Source organism: Xiphias gladius, chromosome 17 (assembly GCF_016859285.1).
Source record: "Xiphias gladius isolate SHS-SW01 ecotype Sanya breed wild chromosome 17, ASM1685928v1, whole genome shotgun sequence".
NCBI classification, from domain to species: Eukaryota; Metazoa; Chordata; class Actinopteri; order Istiophoriformes; family Xiphiidae; genus Xiphias; species Xiphias gladius.
This window is the reverse complement of record NC_053416.1, coordinates 18,239,398-18,264,247: the sequence shown is the minus strand read 5'-3', so window position 1 is coordinate 18,264,247 and position 24,850 is coordinate 18,239,398. Positions and strand designations below refer to the sequence as shown.

At 40.0% G+C, this 24,850-nt stretch overlaps 1 protein-coding gene across 5 annotated transcripts in view; it reads right to left on the bottom strand.

The window, feature by feature from the left end:
- The window catches only part of gria3a (glutamate receptor, ionotropic, AMPA 3a), a 69,235-nt gene extending 45,825 nt beyond the window's left edge, over window positions 1-23,410 (bottom strand). For all 5 annotated transcript variants that reach the window (XM_040150920.1, XM_040150915.1, XM_040150917.1 and 2 more), the window contains exons 1-3: window positions 23,323-23,410; window positions 22,735-22,893; window positions 9,080-9,319 (exon numbers count right to left, since the gene is read on the bottom strand). In XM_040150920.1, coding sequence (XP_040006854.1) covers window positions 9,080-9,319; window positions 22,735-22,893; window positions 23,323-23,410 — 487 coding nt within the window. The remainder of the gene's footprint in view (window positions 1-9,079; window positions 9,320-22,734; window positions 22,894-23,322) is intronic.
- Between the last annotated feature and the right edge of the window lie 1,440 nt (window positions 23,411-24,850).

The window sequence follows — 24,850 nt, the reverse complement described above, 5'->3', positions numbered from 1 at the left end:
TGCAAATGAGCATGACCATGAAGCAATGACAGTCAAGGACAGCAGCAAACTAATAACTGAGTGTGTAACATGAGTTGGACAAAATACTTCAACTATTAGAATTCCCTAATCCGAAAACAACACAAATATATAGTGTCCCAAATGTCAAACCCTCTCAAACTACCATACTATAGGCACAGCAATGAGATTAGGTTCCATACTGTAATTATACTCCAGTCCACAAATACAAAAAGTGTTAAAAACACTTCACTTTGAAGTTTTTCCACAAAACACACCCAAAGAAATGCCTAAAGATGACAGCCATTGTTAGAGCAGGCAACACAAAGCAGAGCCGGCCCGCATGTGGGATTCTCTTGAATATATGAGCTCAGTAGCCCACACAGCACTGCCCAGGAGATCTGTTTGTACTCCTCTGGTGTGCTGTTCTTTGCAGCTCAGAGGATTGGCTTTATAGATCATAGCACTCTTTAGCTATTGTGTTCAAGTGTGAACAAAATAATATTGTGGGTTACTCACAGTCAGCCCGTTGGACTAAAGTATCTTCTAACTGGCATAGCATACCATTGGTTGTTTTTCTTTAACAAATCACTTGACTTAAATATCTGTTTTAGATATTCAATCATGGAGGAAAAGAATTTGATCAAATGTAGAATAATGCATTTACCGGGAGATTTATTTCCACCGTGGCACACAGTGCTGGATGAAAGGGACTGACTGTGGCTCTGCTGGCACCTGTCCGTGTGTTTCTTCTTGTCTCACTTGGGCAGCGGCTCACATGACGGCTGAGTGTTATGTGCAGTCTCGAATGTGACTCAGTGGTCCCTCCCCCTCCCTGGAGAAGGTGACCTCTTTAAAATTCTCTTGCAGGCATCTGAACTGCGCCGTTGTCATGGGATGCCCAAAGCTGAGTGCGACACCAAAGGGAACTCAGACACAGCCACTGAACCTACTTCAGAAAAATCTCCAAAGCCTATACAGTATGTGGCTCCACAAAGATGACTGTTTTCAGTGGGCATTGTTAAGGGAGCCAGTGAAATAAAAGGATTAAAGCTGCCATATGACAGTAAAAGGACACTTTTGAGTACAATTAGCCTAACAACGCCTACTCCGGATGCAGACCAATGCAGATAACAGCTCCCTTTTCCAAATTAGCTGAACTGCGAAGAGCCCTGCACCCCCACACCACCCACTCCTGCCAAATCCCTGATCAGAGCTAATCAAACAGATTATTTCATATCTAATGACAGCTGCAAAGTTGCTAACAGAATGTTGAGCATTTCTCCTCCTGTTTCCTTTCATCTTTTAGGTAAGTTTTATTCACATTTCGTTAAGTAATTCATGAACTTTTGTTGCACTTTAAGATGATTCAGATTCTGAATACATATACGCATAAAAACATAAAGGTGGAGCAAGAGACTAAAAAAAACACACGCAGTATAAAGCATAGATATTTGTATTTGAACCACATGCAAACCACAAAATGGAGCAAGCTGGCTATTGACCATCACCATGAGAGCTTCACTAACTGCCTGTTCTTTTTCTACTCGCCTATAAAAAACACCCTCCCATGTCTTAAGCAAATATAAATGGCGTTTCCTCTTGGGCAAACAGGGAAGCGCACATCACATCAATCTCTTTCATAATGCAAAAAGACTACTGTTGTAATGGCCTTGCGTTATCCTGAAAGCAAGTGTCCCAAAATAGATAAGAGGTATTTTAGCGGTAGAGAGACAGAAGTCGCGGCATAAACAGAGCAATGCCTAATAAAGCAGAGGGGCTCATTAGTAATCACCTGGTTTCTTATTGGGCCCTGCAAAGTGCTAAGGTTGGAGCAAATTAGATATGAAAAGCTGGATCTCACAGAAAAAGATGGGGAGGGGGGCTCCGAAGTCATAGTAAAAAACATTTGGTGCATTTGACAGCATGTCTGACAGTGCTTGGCCCTCTGTGCCATTTGCTGTACTCTGACGCAGGAGAGACACAAAGGCTTTGCTGACTCCTCTGTTCCTTCCCTCGCTCTTTCTCTCCGTACAGTTTCATTTCCTTTTCTATTCATTTGAAGACGTGGCTATTTCTCCGTCTGTGAGCAGCCGAGACAACGATGTTGAGCTGCGGAGAGAAGAAAATCTTAACTTTAGCCGGAATAGACCTCTTGCTCCTGAACTGCTCGCCCTGTTCCCTGTTTACTTCCCGAGCCGACAGGAGTGAACTGACATTTAAAATAAGGGCAGGATAAGTGGAACCGCACCTGGTGGTTAAAGGTTAGATAATCAATGATTAAAATTATCTTGTGTATTGATTTCTCTTTTTTTAAAGTGGCAGCCTTATGAGTCAAGAGGCAGGGGGAAAAGATAAGAACTGATTGTTAATAGTAACAGCTATGGCAAATATGATTGATCTCACTTCAGGCTGCCTATAGACAAGATCTCAAGATGTATTAGATCTCAGATTCATTTTAATGCCTCCATATAACAAACATAAGTAAGTGAGTAAAAGTCTGGTTGTTTAGCTGTCTAAATTGAACCTTTATCTCCTGTGCAACACATATTACACCACTGTCCGCCATTTATACTGTTCATACCATGGTGTACTCAATTTTATATATGAATTTTGCATCAATTTGATCAAGTACTTTGATTTGTCAGGTGTTTAATTTACTGGATGATCAAAAAACAGACATTCCTCTCAGCCTTCCTATCACCTGGCGTCAGCTGGTTCATTTATACTTCACATTCATCAGTCATATTCACGCAGGTCTACTCATGCCAACATCGTTCGTTCTTCGTTACTGCTCGGATTAACCGAGCGCTCCCTCAAACAGCAGAGTTTTTCCCCCGTAACTCAATTTAAACATGTAGAACTAATTGTTAGAATTGGTCAATTCCATGATGTAGGAGTCTATGTCTGAAATAACAATTTCTAAATTGATTTTCCAGAAGATTTACAAAGAACATAAAATAATATAATAATATAAAATTACATACAGTATACCATGATAGTGTTTATTTATTCGTACCATGACAAGTCAAAATGTCCTCTCTGAAAAAAAAGGCCTTTTCAGTGACCCATTGTGCTTTCTGTGGAAGCATCAGCAGTTGCTATGTTTCTCCACTCATTTTTTCAAGATTATCTATTGATTTTTCATCCATTTGTATGTTAATGCAACAACAGTATAACACAAAAATACATGCATGGTGCATAACAAATAAAGTAAACTGAGCTGTGTGGGATGTAGGAGCTGTCCATGGTCCTGAAACAATGATCTCTGCAGTGAGATGAGTTTTTCATCCAACCTGGACAAACGGAGTTCAAACACATTCAGCAAACTACCTGAAAGATGTGTGAATGGACACAGAGCAAAAATGATCCAAATCTACACAGTCAATCCACTCTTTAGCAATTCATGCACGCTAGATTGCTGCAGTAATGGCTTGTTCCCATATATATTGGCAGACTGAGTGGGTTACGTAGAGATATCAACAACTACAGGCTGTAATGTAATGAGAACAAGTGTTGCAACTCCACTTTCTCAAGCAAATCACAAAGATTTACAAAGAGATGCAACTGCTTAAAGTTATGTAATGTCTTTCTGAAGGCTGCTATAGCTACACTACTGTGTTACAGTTGCAATGCAAGCCTGTCATCCAGTCTGTTCGATGGAGAAAATGTGTCTTCATATTTGAAAGCTAGAATGTCATTAAAATAAGAGGCTGTCTTCATTTAACTGTATGCCTTACGGTGGTTTGGTTCTAATTCACAAATCACCCATGCTGAGAAATAAAACCATCAGATTTGATAAATTCTCACTTCTTAGGCTGAAAAACTCTTAAGAATGTTTGGTATCCTGCATTAGTAAATTCACATACACGATTTTGAAGATACAATGGGCTCGACACTGCAGTGTGCAGCAGAATGTCTGCAGCTTACTTGTTGTTTGATGTTGTGTTCAAGCTGCACTGCCTCTGCATGTGTGGATGTGCATGGATCAATTGGTGCCATTTTGGGCATCTGGCAGAACAGAGTGAGCGCTTGATAACAGAGGTTTGGTTCATGCAGAAACACTCAGACAGCTAAAACCTCAGCTGTAGCTTCTCAGTGAATGCACACCGCCCTTTGAGGTTTTCACCAATGAGGTCACCACACAGTACACGCACGCAGCATCTAAGCAGCCTTTCCACACAAACTCCATTACCAGCTGTAAATCTAAAGGCAACCTGATTCCCATGGAGAATATAAAACTTATTCAACACACTGAGTTAGAGAGGGTTCTCAAAAGCACAGAGCCAAATAATATGTTCTCCATAAGAAAACAAGAGAAAAAAATACACTGTTCTGTTTTCAAAGTTCATTAAATTTGACATAGTCCTGTCTAACCTTGGAGATTTCTTTTTTTAAGTGGCAGTCTTGTGCTTCCTCATCTGCATCTCTTTGTTTTTCTGAATCCTTTGAAACCCATCTTACAGAAAAGCACCTTTCAATCACTACTTGGCTATGCTGTTACATGTGTATCCCAGTTACGCTCTCCTTTGCTCTTTCTGTGTTTGCTACGAGGCATAATAGTCCTTGAACAGGGAGGGAAACAGCTCTCTTGAAGCAGAAGAGCTTGATTGATGAATTTCTGCCCGAATCCCAATATTAGAGCCTGGGAGGAAAAGAGTGTTTACCTACAGAGGGGGGGTCAAGGCCTATTGATACGTGTCCATCTCAAAGTGAAGGTGCAGTAAGGTGTTCATTAAGTAGAACAGCTGCTTGGTGCCATTCTCTCTCTCTCTCTCTCTCTCTCTCTGTCTCTATCTCTCCCACCCTCTGTTAATGAGCCTGTGTGCCTGGCTCCTGAGTGCAGCTCTTTAGCAGTGTGCAATTAATCAGATGTTTCCTTGCAGAGACGAAACCAACCAGACATTCAGCAGCAGGGCGGTGTGATTATGCAAATTCTCCACCATTCCAACCATCCCCATTTGTCAGAGCAGCAGGAGAATGCAGGAAAAGCTGAGGTTAAGGTTGTTAGATTGTAGTCCTTCATTTTGATGGCAACAAAAAGAAATGAAGATCTAGTTATGCTGAGTACATGAATCAGGAGGCCTAAATTAGACAGCGAGGATTAGACTGCACAGTAAGCTCTCACACAAGTACATTTACTCAAGTACTGTATTTAAATGTTTTAATTTTTGTACTTTATTTGATTATTTCCGTTTTCTGCTACTCTGTATTTCTACTCTTTACACTACAATTCAGAAGGAAATATTGTACTTTCTACTCTACAGCATTTTCATGATAATTTATTTACGCTACAAATCCAGATTAAAAATAAATTATTGTGTATTATCATAGGTTAAGATAAGACTTTATTGATCCCAACAGGGAAATTCACAAGCTCCCCAGCAGTATGTAGTCCTTAGAATTAGCTCTACTTATACCAGCTGCAACATTAGTTTGATGAAAATGCATTTATAATTATGATACAATAATACAATACAATACTTCATTCTGAAATAAACCATTCCTCACAATGACTACTTTCATTTTTGGTATTTTAATTATATTTTGATGCAATTTCTAAATAAAATTTTGAGAGGAGCAGAGTATTTCTACACTGTACTACTGCTACTTTTTCTTCAGTAAAAGATCTGAGCACTTCTTCCACCACTGCTTGTTACTTTACAAATAAAATTTTACATACAAACTAATAAGAGCTCGTATAATATGATGCATTAATGTGTTACAGATTAAAGATAGACTATATGCAACTTTAGCTTAGTAAGGCTGTAAAAACTGTTAGCAAGGGTGTGTTGCATTGCTAATAAACTCAACTTTTCATTTGTAAGAGGAAGTGTGGTTTTGTCTTTTAAAAATTATTGTACATATTGTACAAAGTATAGAAATTAGTCAAAATTTTCCCCACCTACAAGATCTTAATGCTGCACATACATGTATGCATAATACATTATTGGTAATAATCCCTTACTAAGTAATAATATAAGACAGACAGGCGCAATTCTCTACATAATAAGAACTTTTACTTTTGAAACTTCAGGTGTAGTTTGGAGTTAAAACTGTACTTTTACTTAGGTAAGATTTTCAATGCAGGACTTTGGCATTGTTGTTTTTTTTAACTTTATTTAAGATCTAGGTTATTCCTTCACCACTGATCTCAATGCATTAAATGTTAAAAAAAAAAAAACACTGCAGAATGACAATGCTTCTAACTAGTATTACACTTACCTACAGTATTATACTCTGAGACAGAAACAACAGAAGAATGCCTAGAGGTCATCATAAAGGAGAGGACTAGGACAGAGGTGCAAGCTATAATGCATCACAATTGTCTCCCTAAGTATCAAGTGGAGAACATACAGTACTTCTCTCTATATTTCTTTAAGTAAATGATGATTCTCAAAATCACCTCAAAGTAACACATTAGAAGAAGTTATTTTATCTATTAAGACCCTGATGTCTTGTGGAAATGTTTTTTGATTTTTTTATATTTCACAACAGAAGTTGGACTGTGTTTCTCTTGACATCAGTACAATCTTTGTTTGATGACCAGTTAAATATCAAGATTGTTTTATAAATTGTAATAATTTTGACAAAGATTGTAAACTGTGTACTGTAAAGTCTTTTTAACTGGCATGAATTGTATAGTAAGGTAACTCTTGCAGAATGGTTAAACAGTATATTCTATTTGCAGTAAATAAGCCAAACATGAGAAAACCTGGTGGTCCCTTTCTTGGTGGCCAGCTGTTAATGTCCAGATGTTTCTCGGTTCAAGAGGTTTTCTCTGCCTGTGGCCATTAGTCGGTTTAATGAGGATATTTCATAGCCAGTACATCCAGGATAAATAGGTGATGTTCCATTGCAGCGGATAAACACGTCTTTAATGACCCATTTGTGTAAAGGTGTAAAGGTCTTTTTCTTTGTTGAGCCTCTCCTGGATCTTTGTGGCTTCCTATTTATCAAATAATTCTTCTAATGAGACGATGGCAGCATGAAAAACATTAACAGATTCCTGTAAAAACCAACTGTGGGAAACAAACTCCACGCATTGTTTAAGAATCATTATGGATATGTCATTTGAAAGTGTTTAAATCAGTACAACACTGCTGCTGACAGAGGAAGGTGTCTCCAACATGAAAGTGAAGCTGAACTTATCTGATATCGATACCATTTCAAATTTGAAATACACATTGAAAATTAAATGTGCTGTTCATGCATAGGTACATGTAATTGACATCTCTGGGCATTTTATTTTTCTATTACAGACAAAATCCCATCCTTCAGATACAGCTTTGATGGTAGTTATGCCTTCAGGGTATGATGAAAAAAAATCCCTTTATGTTGTGTGATGAAAGGGGAGACAGAGTCCACTTCCCCAAGATCTTCTGCAGGGGACTGACGGCTGACTTTTAAGATGCCTTTGCTTTTGTTCTGATAAAAGGCTCCGTTCAGATATGGCAAGTGTCTTGTTCAGAGACAGACATTATACATATCACTGAAAAATGCCTCTGCAGCACATTACTGTCATAGTCCCCCTCAAACTATCAACAGTCACTCATACAAGCATCTCTCAGAAGTCCGTTGCTTGTCCCTATCTGGCCCTGAATAGAGCCCTCTTCCTATAATGAAGATTAAACTGACATTTGGAAGAGTGGTGGATGTATTGTTCCAGAACCTTTGATGGGGATGAGCAGAAAGGCACTGGCAGCCAAAATAGGGCTGCTAACTAGCCTCTCAGCAAACACAAGCTGTGCAGCATGTGGGAATCAATCCTAAACTACAGCGTTTACAGGGTGTCACACTGTGGAAAGGGGCTGAGTATTACAGGTGGTGACCCTTCAGCCTAGACCGAGCAGGTGAAAGAGTCCAACAAAGTCAAACTGAGCTCTCAGGGCCACATCAGGAAGCATTTCTGAGAGGGTTGATTGTGCCCAGGAGAGGCAGTAAAATCCTTAATCATTTTGTCTGAACCACGCCAGCCAACCAATTATCAGCTTCTGTAATATGTCACAGAAACACAGAGACACCACTGGCCAGACCACTAAAACCGAGGTCTCCCCAAATCACAATTATGGAAGTGTTGCTGTTGTCTTTGCAAAGAGTTTAAATAAGATTTTTCTTCGTGCCAGATGCATACAAATTCATTTAACATACTGCTGAAAAGTCTTTTTGCAGATGCAGAAAATGGCTCTCTGAGAATCAGTTTCTTGACTGAGCAGTGGATTAGACACCCACCTGAAATGGAGATATATAAAGTGAGGCGAGGGAAGTGGAAAAGAAGTGCACTTGTCCTAGAAATGTTCCATGTCAGTTTAAAAATACTTGGAATGCACAGTTTTGAACAGTTTGGCACATTTAATGGCAGAGACTAAACCCAGAAAACTTCTACACCTACTGATTCATTTGAAATACACTAACGCAAATGGCATCACATCATACAGCACACCATTGCTGCTACATTCAGTCTTTGACCTGCTTGTGGTCCAAAATCTAAACAGACAACATTGTTGTGCTGTTTCTTAACACGTCCTCCGCAGACGCCGATCCTCAGAGGGTGACAAGGACCCAAGTCTGTAAATAGCTGGCCTACATGAGGGGAGCGGGAGGCCATGAAGCACATGCAGAAGTTAGAGCATGTTTTGCTCTGTCTTTATATAATCCAATTAGAGCTAAATGATAATCAGAGAGTGCTGAGGATAAGAGGCTCAGGCGGCTGGAGTCATACTATGGCGGCAGATCAGCACCTGTGAATGACTCATTCCTCGGAAGGAAGCAGCTATTGAGTGCCTCTGTAAGCAGCATTCAGCCACTTAGTGAAGCAATTTAGGATCATTATTGGCATAGATCAAAATGTATCAGACCACTTAGAATGAGGATTGGGGACGAGGGATTTACATATTAAATCCTGATCATATACGTATAATAACATGCCTGCATGAGCAGGGTTTGGCATGCCTATTACTTTTTCACTTTCTTCAGCAATGAGATGTTCCTGCTACTATGCATCTGTCCTTTGCTGAGTGTTAGTTTGTGGTGTTTGCATAGATGTGTGAAGGTGTGTGTTTCACCTACTTACTACTCTTACCTCTATCAGTGTCGTAAAGGTAGACGAACCTCTCCCACTTGTAATGGTCCAGCAAACTGAGAACAGCTCCTCGCAAACCAGGCCTCATCTGGATGACAAACTGCACATCAGCGTCGATGGGGAAGCTGGGCGTAATGAAGGAGGTGTGCAGCGCCCCACAGAAGGAGGTCAGCGTGTTCATGGACTTCCTGTCATAGAAGCCGAAGATGGCGTAAACTCCTCTGGAGAACTGGGAGCAGACTGGTGACGGAGACAGGTTCGGGTTAGGGACAAGCACAGACCGAGGACAGTCATTTATGATCAGTTCTTCCTCCTGTCACAGAGGACACCAAGGTTTCAGCCCCAATTTCATAACATATTTTAAGTTCAGTTGCCGAGTCTGCTAATGACCAATGTGCGGGTTAAAAAAAACTTGAATGTAAGGTTGAGAAGAGAGAGAAATCATGATTGAGTTAATCTTCTGAGTGAAGCAGTGGCTATCTGAATAAATGCCACGTGGGATGTCTGCTCCCCATGGCCATGCTCTGCTGCCCGGTGCCCTTCACTTCTCCTTGGTCTGCAACTGCTTGGGTAATCAACTAGATATAATGGGGAGATCAGTACACTCGCCACAGCTCTTAATGGACAAATACCCTGAAACATGAGCATGGAAATGTGCAAGCACCAGGCTCTGCTACGGTTTAAAAGATTTATATCAGGCCCTATCTGCTGCCATCTGCGTGCCTAAGGAAATGCGTTCCAGCCATAAACACTTAGTGCGTCAGACACTCAGTCTTACAAAGTGTTACCTGTTTTACTTTATTTGTACAGAATAAACAAGTTTAATACCACCAAGCAGGACTGCGCCAGGGATATGACCCTTGTCTTACTATTAGTAATAACCGAAGGAAATGGTGGACAGCGCAGTAGAGCTGCTCTGGTATTTATGACCCTCTGCTCCACATAGATCACAACACTGTTCACTGAAGCTGCTCAGTATCACTAATCACTGTTTAATGATGTTATTGTCTGCCTGATGGGATTTAATGAGGTGTCTTTTTCAAGAATCTGTAGGTTGAAAACCTGTTATTCTGTGGAATGTGTATCCTGTAACATACTATATGAATGTCTGGGAACACTTTATAATGAGGGGACAAAACATATGTGAAGCAATGCATCAGTAAGGCATGACTCATGATGATTTAACCCATGAATTTTGCAGGATTTATTAAGGATTCCTGTTGCCCCCTATTAACAAATGATCAAGTCACTATGGGTTTATGTGATATGCGTAACACTTAAGGCATCATAAATTAATGCTAATTCACAGTTACTTCATGCATTGATTTATATACAGCCAAGTTAGCTGGGGTCCAGTTACCTCAAAAAGGGCAGTCAAGAGGTGGCGTTTGAGGTTTTTTCTTGTGTTTTTTTTTATTATCAAATAAAAAATACGTGCAGAGTAGCACAGAAGATAATGGCGCACTCAAACCAAAAAGATGTAGCAGTTGACAAATCAGGGGGGAATTGACAGACATGTTTAAGTTACTTCTTAAAGTCACTATTAAATTATCTGTTCACTAATTTGTATCCCTTTGAAAACGGAATTTTCAACAAAAGCATTCAAATGTCATCCAAATAATACAGAAATTCCAATTAGGCAATCTATATAAAGAAACAGCTCATGGGCTGTTCCACAGACACAGAATTAGTTTTGTATCCTTAAGTGTTAACAAACTTCTAGCTAACATTTGGGAAACACATTTAAGGGAAACATTGCACCAGCACTGAGGAACTATATTTTACATGTCTGCAAATGAGGTATAATAATTTCATAGTTCTGTGATTTCTCCATGTGTTAGGTTGGAGTTGCTACTCTTCAGCTTGACTTTTCCATTAAGACAACCATTCATTCCCCCACACATACCTGATAGCTCGGCTCCGTCATCTCTCTCTCAGTCACTTTATCATTCCTCCATCCCACCATTTTCTAAGCCTTCACACACATCAGATCTCACTGGTGTAAGAAATACACAAACGAAGGCATCGACAGAAATGAAATAGCTGCACCAGTTTGAGATGATGCTCTAATCAAGCACAGATATATTTCAGGGGGTGCTGTACCATTGTTTTACGCTGAAGGACCATTTTTAAGCAATATTTCAAGGGCTCGATGGGCCTTTGATAAATAGCCTACGGTAAATAAATTTCCTCCTTCATAAACAGAAAAATCAGAGCAGATGATATTTTTTCAGTTTTGGATTCAGCATGGTTAGCTGTTGCTGTTTTTAAGGTAACATTTTTGACACTACATGGATCCTCCTCAGATTTCAGATTCACAAATTTCTTCAGCAGACAATATTCAGCTCGTGTTTTATCCATCAAAAATAAAAGGCAGTCATATAATTAACACCTCTAAGTTCATCCAATATCATCCAATTCTCAAAATGGCACCAATATCTTATGTTTTTTCTAGGTTAAATAGATAGCCTGTTCCCCTAAAGGACTAATGCAATCATATATTTGGGCTCATGAAGCAGTAAACACCAGTCAACTACAGCTAATTCCCCTGATCATGGTCAGCAATGAAGATGTGCTTCAATTTTTTTTATTAAAGAGGGGAAGAGGCAATATTTTTTTTGTACTGCAGGTTCTATGCATTTCCGTTCAGACTACTAACACAGTCTTTACATGCATGATTAATATCCAACTGGAAAAATGTACATCTTTTCACTCTCTGTCCACTTCCATCTTGTTTTCTCCATCACCTAGCAAACACCCACATCTGCCTGTCAGTACTGTCATCACCGCTGGTATCTGGCTTTGTCCTTCACCCTCCATTTCTGTGCTTCTCCTCAACTTTCCACCTCGTCAAACTTAGCATGTAGGTGCAGCAGCACTGTCTCACGTCTCCCAGAAACTCAGGGCTTTGCAGCTTTTATAGTCTCTCCTGTTGCCAGTTGGGGAAATTTTTCTATCATAAACTGATGTATGGATGAACTTGTAGTGTATGTGCACAGCAGAGCCAGGCCCACAAAAGTCAATTCTTAAAGCTCCATAGCTGAGGGGGAATAGGAGGGAGCTGCTGTTCTCAGCTGAAAAGGGAACACCGCACACTGTGAGGAAATAGAACAGTATGCATATGAGAAAGTGAGAATGAAGAAAAGGATAGAGGACGACTCAGACAGATGAGGGAGTGATTTTTTTCAGACAAAGTCACTGGTGAGAGCCTTGAGGTCTGGAGGGACTGGATACTGCATTTGAACAAAGTGAGGACAACGATTTTACTATTTTTGACAATAACAACAAACTAGTTTATATGTGTTCTGCTGCCTGGTGGAAAGTTATTTTTCCACCGCTTTTCTAAGAGCAGTGCATGCACCAATACTGGAGGAGAGGAGAGCAGTGGGACTTCAATTTGTTTTCCTGTGAGAGAGTAGGGAGGCTGTGCTGGTCTCAGCCACATGGGGATACCTGTCCTGTCCTGTCCTGTCCCAGGGTGAGAGAAGAAGGCAGAGGACACGGCAGTAAACATGCATTTTTTTTTACAGTATCCACATGAGGTGCAGAATGTACACTGACTGAGCAGACAGTCAAACAAGCTACTGCGACGCCTGTGTCATTGAAGAAATGTGTAATTCTGCTTTTAATCTTAGTGAAGGCCGCTCACTATTCATCTCTTCAAAGCCTTATACATACAGTATATATACACTATACTACCTCTATTCTTTCTAGTCTTTCCCGCGCTTGCATACAACAACAATGGAATTAATAGTACTATTCAACATATAATAGAGTGAATCACGGTCAGCCATTGTGAGGCTGTACTGGGGCCCAGTGGTGCTTTAAGCTAAGTGCTAACGCTAGAATGTGAACATTGCACAACGACAATACTAACATGCTGATGCTAAGCAGTTGTGATGGCTACAATAATCACCATATTAGATGGATTGGACATTAGTGTGCTAAAATTTGATTATTAGCCCTAAACAAAGTAGAGCTGAAGCTGATGGGACTTTTATTAGTTTTGTGGGTGTTTAGTAATAAACTAAAGTATTAGTTTAAATTTTGACCTGCTGCTGGCACCAGATGAGAAATTGAGGGATTGGCAAAATGATTAGAGTTTATCCTGAGGGGGACATGAATGTTTGTACTAGTTTTCATGGTAGTCCTTCCAATACTTGTTGAGAAATTTCACTACAAACTACCAATGTCAACCTCATGGTAGCGCTACAGGAAAAGTCAGAGGATCATTAAAGTCAGTAGTATTTATCCTCTGAACGCCTTGAATGCCTGAATTGAATTTCATGGTAATCCATCCAATAATTGTTGAGATATTTGAGTGTGGACCAAAGTGGTTGACTGACCAATCGACCAACATTGCCACAATGCTAGCATGGCTAAAAACAGAGACAATAATGATGCCTGCATCTCACCGTGACCTGTGATGGCTAGTTACTTTAAATACAGTGAATAAATCTAAACATTTGAACCTTGAAGAGGCCAAAAGCTTGGACACGATCAAACTCATAAGCCTACAATCAGATGAGTAAATTCATCTTTTGGAGTGTAAAAGCAGGAGAAAAATCCAAAACACTAGGTTGTAATAGAAGTTAGAAAATCTCCATTTACTGCAACACATAAAATACTTCATTTCATTACTTCATTCATCTTCATTTGGTAGAGTGTAGACTTTTTGTCAGTCTCAGCTGACTATTGGTTTTCTACAATAATATGTTATAGTAATATATTCTGGTTATAAAAAATTGGTTAATTTGCATTTATTTCTGAATATATTCTGAATTAGGTACTTGAAATTCAGGGCTGCCAATAATTTTGACCAGGACTGCATATATACAGCATCAAAAAGGCCAGAAAATGTTGAGTCACAGAAACTGGCTTGTAACAAAGAGCTGTTAGTAACATGAACTCCAAAACTAAAAGTAATTCCTTTTATGTTTTAGAGGAGACTGTCAAATGAAACAGCATTACAAGGCTGGACAGAGGGTGCCAACAAATCTTGCAAATGTGCTGACTGACAGACACTCAGCATATTCAGTGTTTCCTCATGGAAACGAGCTGGGCAGCTAAGCTGTGCCTTTCTCAGAATGATGATTTGCAGGGTCTGAACACACAGCCTACATCACTCCCCTGTTATTCCAGGTAATATACGTCCTTTGCATTCTGCCAGCAGCTGCTAAATGTGTCAGCAGGGCAGGATGTTGTGGGAATATTTCTCCGTCTGTATCTGACTCCTGAGCATGTACACTTTGCACTGTGTCACAAGTATTTCCAAACATTCTCAGTATCCACAGTTGTGGTCATGCTGCCATCAGTTGCCGAGTTCACCGAGAACTACGTTCTTCTGCGTGTTTAGAGTCATGGGGGGTGGAGTCTGTCTAGCATGCATTGCAGAGAAAACAGCAAGACTCACACGAGGTCAAGTCATGAAGACACAGATAATCACCCACTTATTTGGTTGACACAAAGGAATCATTCAGTATACTGTCATCTCCAGCATGACATTCTTGTGAACACTGCGATTTTTATGTCTCATAAAGAAAAACCGGAATAATTTACAAGTATAAGTATATTTTATGTTTTTATCCAATTAATGCTCCGGCGGTATCTTTCCAATGCAAGTTTTGTGTACAGGCATCATAAAAAAATAAAAGCGCACTCTAGTTATAGGCAATGTCTCAGCAGAAAGACATGTAAAGGTGAAAATCCTGCAATTCCAATTTTCTCTGTAGTGATGGCAAGGATAAAGCAACAGGGGTTTTGAATAAGCATAGGTGGACACGTGTTAAACAAAATGCAAAGTTTGCAAACATACACATTTAAGGTCAGTGAAGGCCTTAACTCCAAACAAAACTGCAGGTCCCGTAGAGCGCTACTGTGTAACTGCTGCGCACCTCCCTACTCTAACCGTGGTTGATGTCTGTTTTCAAAGCACAAAATAAGAGCTTGTCGAATTAGATTTCTGTCCCATGTCATCCTTAAAATCCTCCTGTAACTTCCACATGAAGCCATTACACTGTTTGACCTCTCAGGGTGCTGCACTTTAAAACAGATTGTTGCTTTCCTTCTGGACATCTTATTCCTTCAAGTCTCTTTAAAATAAATGGAGGAATCTCTGGCTGTCTGTCTGTCTGTCTGTCTGGCTGTATTTCGATTTTCTTGACAACCGCTCCTCCAAAAAACTTCACAGTCAACACTTCCTTGGGTCTGCAGGAACACGCTCGCAAAAGTTTGAAGTCGATTAGATGAGCGGTTCACAAGAAAACTGAAATACAGAGACAGAGATCTCTCCGTTTATAGTTAGATTACAACATATAAATTGTGGTGTAGGACAAAAGGGAAGTAAAATTCAGTACTCCAATTTTCATTTCCATGTTTGAAAATGCATCACAACTGTCAAAATTAAAATGGAAGCTGTGCTGATATACACTATTATTCGCCATGTACTCTAGAGCATAATTCTGCTGTGCTTAAATTGAAAATGAGAGGTGAAATGATTTTTTTTCCATTGTATTTTCAAATTATTTTCAAATAGCAGGATTATGTAATGTCAGTTTATAGACAGTTGGGCTGACACAAAAGCAACCTGTTAACATGTCATGGTAAGATTTAACCGGCTTCACATCCCCACTGTCATGATGTTGGCATTCAGTTCAAAGCACCAGGTACAGCCTTACCCTGCTGCTAGCATGGCAGTAAACTTTCAGTCTTGTTTTATAGTCGCCTTAAGTGAGAAATTAAAATTAATAAAGCAATAAATAATAAAGTAATAATATAAAATGAAATTTCAACATTTGTAATTCACTCTGGGAGGCAACGTTATGTGGCAGCTCAGTTTGTCGAAATACCTAGAAACACACAGTAATTTAAACCTTTGATGCAAAAAGTGTTTAAGACAATATTTTCAACATGGTGCGTGAACTTTTTAATCATGACTCTTTCCAGCATCTCATCTGGTCTGCGTTTAGTAAACTGCACTCAGTCTACTGACAGATTTGTTAGAACCTGCTGGTCCAATTTCACCGTAAAATCACAGTAAATGTTTGTTTCAAGATGCAAATCTAACTGAATGCAAATGCACACAGTTTAAATGATCTGTGTGTTATGACATTTAAGTGTTTCATATTTTTATCCGCATTACAGTCTGCATTGTTGTGCAATTCGTCTCAGTTGACCAACCACAGAGAAAGCACAGGGCACATAGGGACCAAAGCCTGAGTAGGTGTTTCTCCTCAGGCGGTGTGGTTGCATGTTGGCTGGAATTCCCTCTTCTCTACAGAATACAGCTTTGGAAAAGCACACAATTCTTCCAGTGGGTTACCCCTGCAGATACTCATTATAAGCAAAGAGCGGGGCAACACTCGTTGGATTAGCCCTAATCTGAGAAATACAACTGGATACAACCCACATGCTGAAACAACATGACAGAAGGAAATCTACAGCAGCGATACACAGACAAGGCCTGTGGCTACTGGAGCCTTGTATGGAAGAATACATTTTAATATTGCACTGCACCACAGTAAAAGCGATGCTAACACTCCACCTACACATGCTTTGCATATACTGCAAAAACATCATCCAAGGATCACTATAACAGGAGGCAGAGGAATACAATACACTCTAATTGCTGTAATGACACTGGAATACGGATTGACATCAAAAATACATCAAGAAAATGCAAATGTTTATAAAGTGGAGAATCTGAGTTTCAAATAACTCAACACGATATTAAAATTCTTCATTTTAATCCATAAAATGTCTTTATTTTATGGATTAAAACAAATTATAACACACAACTGTTAACCTTTTCAGAATTCATCAACTCTAACCATCTATTCTGGTGTACACTATTGTAAAATCTTGTGAAACAAATGTGTCACTATGGACAGAAATTAGACTGAATAAAGGCAGTAAAGTATCAAATATTAATAATAAACTAATGAGGGTGGTCTTTCTTAGTTCAGATATATTAAAAACATTTTGTTTCCTCACATTCAACAACTCAAAATTCCATACAGTACATTCAACTTTTCCAGATTTATGAAAGCAGCTGCTTTGAATTATTCACTGCCCCAGTGGCATCTTTGGCTTTCTTTTGCATTACTCTCTGTAGTTCACCGCTTGTTGTCCTTGGATAATCTCAGGTAACATTTAGCGAATAACAGCAGAGCTTTCGGAGGCAGCCGCACTGAAGGATGTTGTGTAAGACTGCAACAAACTGCTGCAGCATCACTGTAGCTTGTCAGTAGTGATCACTGTCGCTCCGTTACAACGCTGACATGTAAGCACATTCTGATGCACAGGATGACAGACTAACTGCACATCTCCAGTGGCTTGCCCCCAAACCTATTCACTACTATTCCGCCATTTTACAGCATTATGACTGGCCAGAGCTGAGTGATTCATTTTTAGAAAGACAAAAGTCTATTTGGCCAAATTCATGGAGGTTTTTGCACTTGACAGACACCGATGTCTTCAGTCAACAGATATTTAAAAGCCTCAATCGTAGTCATGGCCTTTTATTTAGCATCAGTACTGCCTGGTTCAAAGAAAGGTAAAGCATTTATGCTGCATGATAACCCACGAGTGCTGTATTGCCCCACAGCGGTACATCCTAAAAGCTCTTATTAAACTAAGGGTCAAACCCTCTGTTCATGTCATTTAGAAAACAGCATTGCCCGTAACTGGTATGACTCTTTAGTTAGATAAAATTATTCCAAAAACATTATAAAAGCTCATATGTATTTGTCAGGCTTCACAATGACAACGCCATGACAAATCTGAGGATGAGTACTTGTCAATTTGGAGCAGGTGATCCAAACTGACAGGACTCTGGCTGCAGTAACAGTAATTCAGATATTTTTATCAGTGCATTGTGATAAAAGGACATGCTTTTGGGTAAGTGTCTCTTTCTATTCAAGGGCTCCCAAAATCGAGAGGATCCATTTAAAGCTTTCAAATGCAAACACGACTGTCCAGCTATATAAGCGAAGGTGGTGAATCTGTTTTTCATGCTGAACAAGTTTTGATAGTTGAATTTTAGGCATGCACAGTGTAGTTTTAAAGCCAAGAGTGGATTTGTTCTTCCTCTGATTATCAGAGACCTCACTGATACTGATGCTGCTATAGTGTGTGGATTAAGACAGAAACTATCATGCAGATTGCTCTCCCTAAGGCCCAACAATTTGACAACCTTGTCTCTGGTGCTCATGCATCATTCATGACTTGTCGGTTTAAATGAATTCTCAGAGTTCTGATGGATCCAAGGTTTTGTATTGTTTGGTTACATCCCAGCATGTTTGTTTTACTACAGTAACTACAGCAAAAATGATGTATGCATTGTTAAATTGATATTTGCCTTTAACTTTTAATATTCGCGAAAGCTCTAGTGCTCTAATGATTCACTTGACGAACTTTTGTGAGTTGCTTGATCCTTAATTACATACTTGAAAAGTTCCACTTTTTGGGAAATACATTCGTTTGCTTTCTGGCCACGACGTAGATGTGAAGATCAATATTTCCCCCATGCCTGTACACTAAATATGAAGCTACTGCCAGCAGCCACTTGGCTTGGCTTAGAAGACTAGAATCACCCTGTTTCCAGTCATTATGCTAAGCTAAGCTGACCAGCTGCTTGCTGTAGCTTCATATTTAGTGCAGAGACTTGAAAGTGGTATCAATATTCTTATCTAAGAGAGAATAGAGAATAAGCACCAATGCAGAGCTATTCCTTTAAAGGATGTATTAAATACTAAATACCATTAGAACAATATGACTTTCACATCAAAATTATTATATATATATATATATATATTAAATTATTATATATAAATTAAATTTATATATTATATTAAAATATATTACAAAATATACACTGGAATTGTCATCATGGGTTGCTGCTCTTCGATCCCCTGCCTGCACTGTGTCTATGCCAATAACAAGGCAACAAATAAAATAAAACAAATAAAAATAATAATAACAATGGGACAGTTTTGGTCTTGTACGCACCATTAGCTCATACCATTAATGTTATATGCATACTTTTTCACATGTTCAATTTGAACACCAGAATTGTAAAAACTAAAATGACCTTATTTGGACAGAAGAAGAAAAGGAAGAATGAGAAGAGGAGGAGGAGGAGGAGGATATCTGGCTGCATAAACTGGTGTATGCTGCATTGGTGGAACTGTCCATTGCCTACACACTGAAGTGCTCTAACATTAGCCTCTGTCTAAGAAGCATCACACTAGTTGAGTCATAGCAGAGGGAGGATAGGTAGCTATAATAGACTATCTAATACAAAGCACACAGTCATAATTATCAAATCAAAGTTCATCTCAAAGTTCATTTTAGACACGAAAAGTGAAAAAGGAAAGTCTTAAAAATGCATACTGTGGCTTTTTGAGGGTTTTCTTTTTGTTTTGTTTTGTTTTTTACATCACATAGTGGCACCACAGATGGCAAATATCTACTAAAATGACCTTACAAATAACTCAGAAAGTTCAATTCATGCATTTTTTACACTGTGCAAAAATGTGTGAAGTAGTACAAGGCTAAACACGGATGTTTAATTATACATTGAATAAATGCCTGATAACGATAGGAAATGATTTGTTTCCTCTATCTGGCCTGTCACTACATCCAGAAGCTATAATCCCACATGCAATTGGTTTAACTCCTCTGACTGTCCAGCTGGGCTATTGGCTCTGTCTCCACTGTCTTTTCCTGCCATGACCTCGGTCTTAATGGATATAACCCTCATATCTCTACATTTATGCACTACTCTGTCCTGGCCTGGGGCAAAGTGTAACATCAATAGATCCTGCAGCTTCACTCCAGCCACAAATTGGTGGGATAATAAACACAACAGCACAGTGAAGTTGTCTCTTTGTTGGAATGAATTCAATCCAGCTACGATGACTGGAAATGGTTTGTTGCAATATATCATTGGCTGTTTACAGGTTGGCTCGTTTTTTTTAACTGTCATATCTGCAATGCAAGCATCAAAAAGAAAATTTAGTGTGTCTGGCCAGGGGAAGTTGGAGAATCAGGGACTTATTAGAGAAGAGTGACTGCGATAGGGAAAATGAAAGCTTGGTGAGAATTGATTTTTCCATACTGGAGAGCAAACTGTAGCCACACACACACACACACACTACAGCTGGACTATAGCCTTCCACCTATTGATCCACACTGCCAATAACAGAGTCGTTTGCCACCAGGGATTTGTAACAATCATTATATACTGACCCAGCTGGAGGACAGCAGTGTTGTCCTGCTTTATTTCAGTCAGAACACATACAACAAATTCAACAAATGAGCTCTGAGCAAAAAGTAATTCCTCTCTTTTATACAACTCATCCTTCCTTCCTTTCATTCACTCAGTTGTTGATTTCATACTCAAGAGGGAGTTTTGTAGACAATCCCAAAGATCACAAGTAAGAAGCAGATTTAAAATCTCAGTCAGTTAACACTTGCTAATATTATCAAAATGTAATGATGTGAGCTGTAGGAAAGCAAAGCAATGACTAACCTGTAATGCTTGCCAGAATAGAAATGTGTCAAATCATAATCACCACATTCATTTGCTACATCAACACTTGCCAGGAAACAGGGCATTATACAATCCAGACTACTATAATAAGAATCGTGTAGCTTGCTGCATCGTCAAGCAATGCCTTAGTCACAAACTGGCCTGGCTGGTCTGCATAATGAGCCGCTCACTGGTCTTCTTCAACTGGAGAGCATTTCCACATTGTTTTCCGAGCATCATCTTGCATCAGCCTGTCTCACTGAAAGTAATCCTCCTGATTATCTTGTTTTTCTTATATTCTTTGGGAGGAAAAACTTTAAGCTTCTTTCAAAAACAATGGATTCAGGTTAGTCCAAGTCAATCATAGCTATGGTCTAAACCGTTAATAGGTGCATGATCCAGGAATATACAGTGATTGCTTTCGTATGTCACTGTTTAACTCTACAAGGCTCACGTATGACAGGAAAGCATTGTTTTAGTTCCATACAAAAACTTGCAATAGAAGCATTATCCTGTGGCATAAATGCACAAGGTTCGAATCATGTGTTGACATCCTATAGACATAATGACTTTATTTGTATGTGACCAAAAGACAACCCATGGGTTAAAGATGACTGGTGGAAAAACAGCTCATTGACGCTGTGTTAGGCTGGATGACTAATTTTTCTCAATGGCATCCTTTTTTGCCTCCCAAAAATGAACCAGAGGCCCAAGTAGGAGAGTTCGTGCTTTACCCCTGATCTGGACAAGCTAAGCATGCAACATTCATCTCTTCCTCAGCAACAACTGAGGAAGTGCCCTTGAGCTACACACTGACCCCACAGCTGCTCCAGTGCAATTACTCAGCAGCCGACAGTGCAAGGCTGTGGTCAAACTGGACAGCGTCAAGGCGTGAGTGTGTGAATGTGTGTAATCCTGCATCCGCCTGCAACTTCACCCCAAGGCTGCTCCTTGTTCCCCACTACACACACCAACAATTACATCACTTCAGCAGCATTTTGTGTTTGTATTATAACTGAGTCCTTGATGTATGAGGTGCAATTTCTGCTCAAATTTCCTCTCTTTTTTCTATCTTCATTGGGTTATAACACAGCTGATCCTTAAACTTGCAGCGTGAAGTGCAGTTGGTGAGAAAAAGGATAACAAATAAATTCTCCAGACAGAACTTGGTGCCCTACATCGCAGAGAAGTGAGTGGTGGACCAATTATGAAGTCATCTCACACTCCAAAGCCCTTCCTATAAAATCCATTATGTTTGTAAAGATGACTACATGGATGACAGCATGTTACAGCTGATACAGTAGGCTATTTATCCATAAAAAGTGCAGTGAGACAAATTTACACCACTCTAGTGCTGGTATAACCTTATGCGATGTTTTAAATCATTATCAAAGGGACTGACAATCAAGTATAAGGATTTGGAGCCACACAAATGGAAAAACGGGTAACAGCCTAAAAATGGCTACTATTCTATATCATATTTGACTAGTGGTAACAAATGAAAATTAGGAAGACAGTTTTTACTGTTCAAATATTTGACATAAGCTTAATTATCAAGGTTCAGAGGTGCAGATTACTTTTGGAACACGTTGGTGTTCATTTGACAGTGGAGAGATAGAAAAGTTTAAGGAGAATGACAAGATGCAGAGGCACCGATTTCCGTGATTCAACCAGTAGCCACCATATAACGATCACCTAAAGCCAGATGGCAGACAACAACAACCAGAACAGCAACGTTTGTTTTCCCCGCTTTAAAGCACAGTCATGGAAGTGCTGCTCATCAGCTCCTCTGGAATCACAGAATTCCTCCGCTCACAGAATCACTGGGTTTGGCCAGTCAGAGGCCACCTTGATCCATCATCCAGCTGCTGAATTTTGGATGGCATGACTGAGGAGTTTGTGTATTAGGCAGGACACTTAGCAGGTGACCATCCATTTTTATTCAAACACCAATTTCAGTTCATAAACAATATAGAGCATTATACAATTTGAAAAATATCCCTGCATCTTGTCTCTCTTTTTATTTTCTAAACCCGAAACCGTGAAAAACATGAGGTTTTCCTGCTATTCTTACACACAGAAAAGTCTTACTAAGAGCTTTATACAGCGTATAACTACTCACAGGCATGTGTGACAGAGAAACTGTTGGAAGACTCCAGGTTGTCTACATTGTAATTGAGGTGGAAGGGTTTCTCCGTCACATTCTGGTTGGTGTTATACAGCTGGACAGCAAACCTGAAGGCGCTGTGCTCCTGCACCGTAGAGCGCATGAACAGTCCACCTACAGGGGGGGGGGGAAATATCACATATAACGGCGCTCTAATTAGCTCACTGCCAACATACATGAAGAATGCACGTTTAATTTCCCTGATAAGGACATTACTCACGGGGGGGGGGGCAGTGCCATTCAGTTACGCATTATTGGATAGATAACTATATCAGTTAATTTGAGATTAAGCAAGTCAAGAAGTAAATGCTCACTAAATAATGCACTGCAGATACTGAAACTCACGTCTTGACAATTTGGATCAACTCTATTTTTACCAAACCGCCCACAAAGACGCGCATAAATCCTACAACCTCCTGGCTTTATGAGAAGTGAACTTGGCAATGAATTATGCAAATAACCTAATCGATGCGACTTGCAGAGACGCGTGCTATTTAGACTATGTGAACAAAGAAATGTATCCAAGTATCCCATTGAACTTACCAATGTTGATCTGATTCGGAAACCCTGCCAGCGAGTCCCCCCAAAAATACAAAAAAACAAGGACTGTCGCTATTGTGCGGTGCCACATTTTTCTCCGAGAAGTGAGATCAACTCCTGGTCTGGATGTGACAGAGGAAAAGCAGGGAGAACCATGTACACGGGCTTGTACGCAAAGAAATCCACAAGATGCGGCGGGTCCCTCTATCACTCACTGTGTGCACCCACGTTGAATGTGTGCCAGCGCAACTGCAGCGCCAGCTTATCTGCTGCCGCTCCTGCCGCCGCTGGAAACCTAACGCCAATGCTTTATGTCAAAAATGGTGGTGGTGGAGGAGGAGGAGGAGGAGGAGGAGGAGGAGAAGGAAATTGGATCCCCTTTCTGTGGATAAAGACCATTGAAATGGACCGGGGGGGGCAGAGAGCGAAAGAGAGAGAGAGAGAGAGAGAGAGAGAGCGCGAGAGGGAGGGAGGGAGGGGGGAGGGAAGGGGGGCGTTTATCAAACTTGGTCTTACGTTGAATTATAATAAGAGCATCCTCCCGTCTTCCTCCTCGCGTCACTGCAGAGTTGGTGTTCGAGGCGGTGCAGCCTGAGCTGGGTTTGGTGTGTGTGTGTGTGTGTGGTGCAAAGTCAGAGCTGCACACGCCGGCATCTAGTTTCAACACTATACTGCTGACTCCTGAGTAAGTGTTTGTGTGTGTGTGTGTGTGTGTGTGTGTGTGTGTGTGTGTGTGTGTATAGGCCATGTAAAATCTACCTATCTGCCTATTTCTTAAACACATCTCATCTCCCTCCCTGTTGTGTTCAGCTGTGTAGCAGCACCCATGCAGCAACAGCCCTGCACACTAGCAGCATAATCTCAGGCTGTCCCCTGCAGGTGTTTGGGTGCAGAGACTGTAGATGTGGGAGCTAATGCGTGGATTTATCACTGTTTAATCACTGGTTGCCAAGTGTCCTAACTAATGCTATATATTACAATCCTAATTGTCTTACTTGTGTTAGTCATTTAAATTCACACTCAATCTGAATAGTTGATGTAGGGAGCCCAGGAGCAGCAACCTAATGTGAGAACCCTCATGCTGTAGTGGTGCACTTGTGGCTGTGTTTGGGGGTTGACTTCTCAGTGGCAAAACTCTAAATGCAAAATCAGCAACAACGGCGTAAAATATCCCTGTATGTATTGAATTCATTCTTGACTTCAGGTTCATTTTCCCACTGACACGAGTGAAAAGACATAATTACAGTGTAAATGCATATTACTGGCACATGGAACAAAGAAAAACCCTTCTTGTGGCAAAAGATCAGCACAGAGCATATGATTGTCACTCTTTGCATCTTTAGACACATTTCGGGGCTGTTGTTGTCAGCATAAAGAAAGCATTGCTTTTAGATGCCTGAAGTTATCGTTATTAGCAGCACGTTATCTTAAGTGATTCGTCTTTAAAACTGGTTGTATCTTGAGAGTCTACAAGGGAAGGCTCAGTGGAGACATATCTTTGACCTTATAGAAACTCACATCACAGGAATCA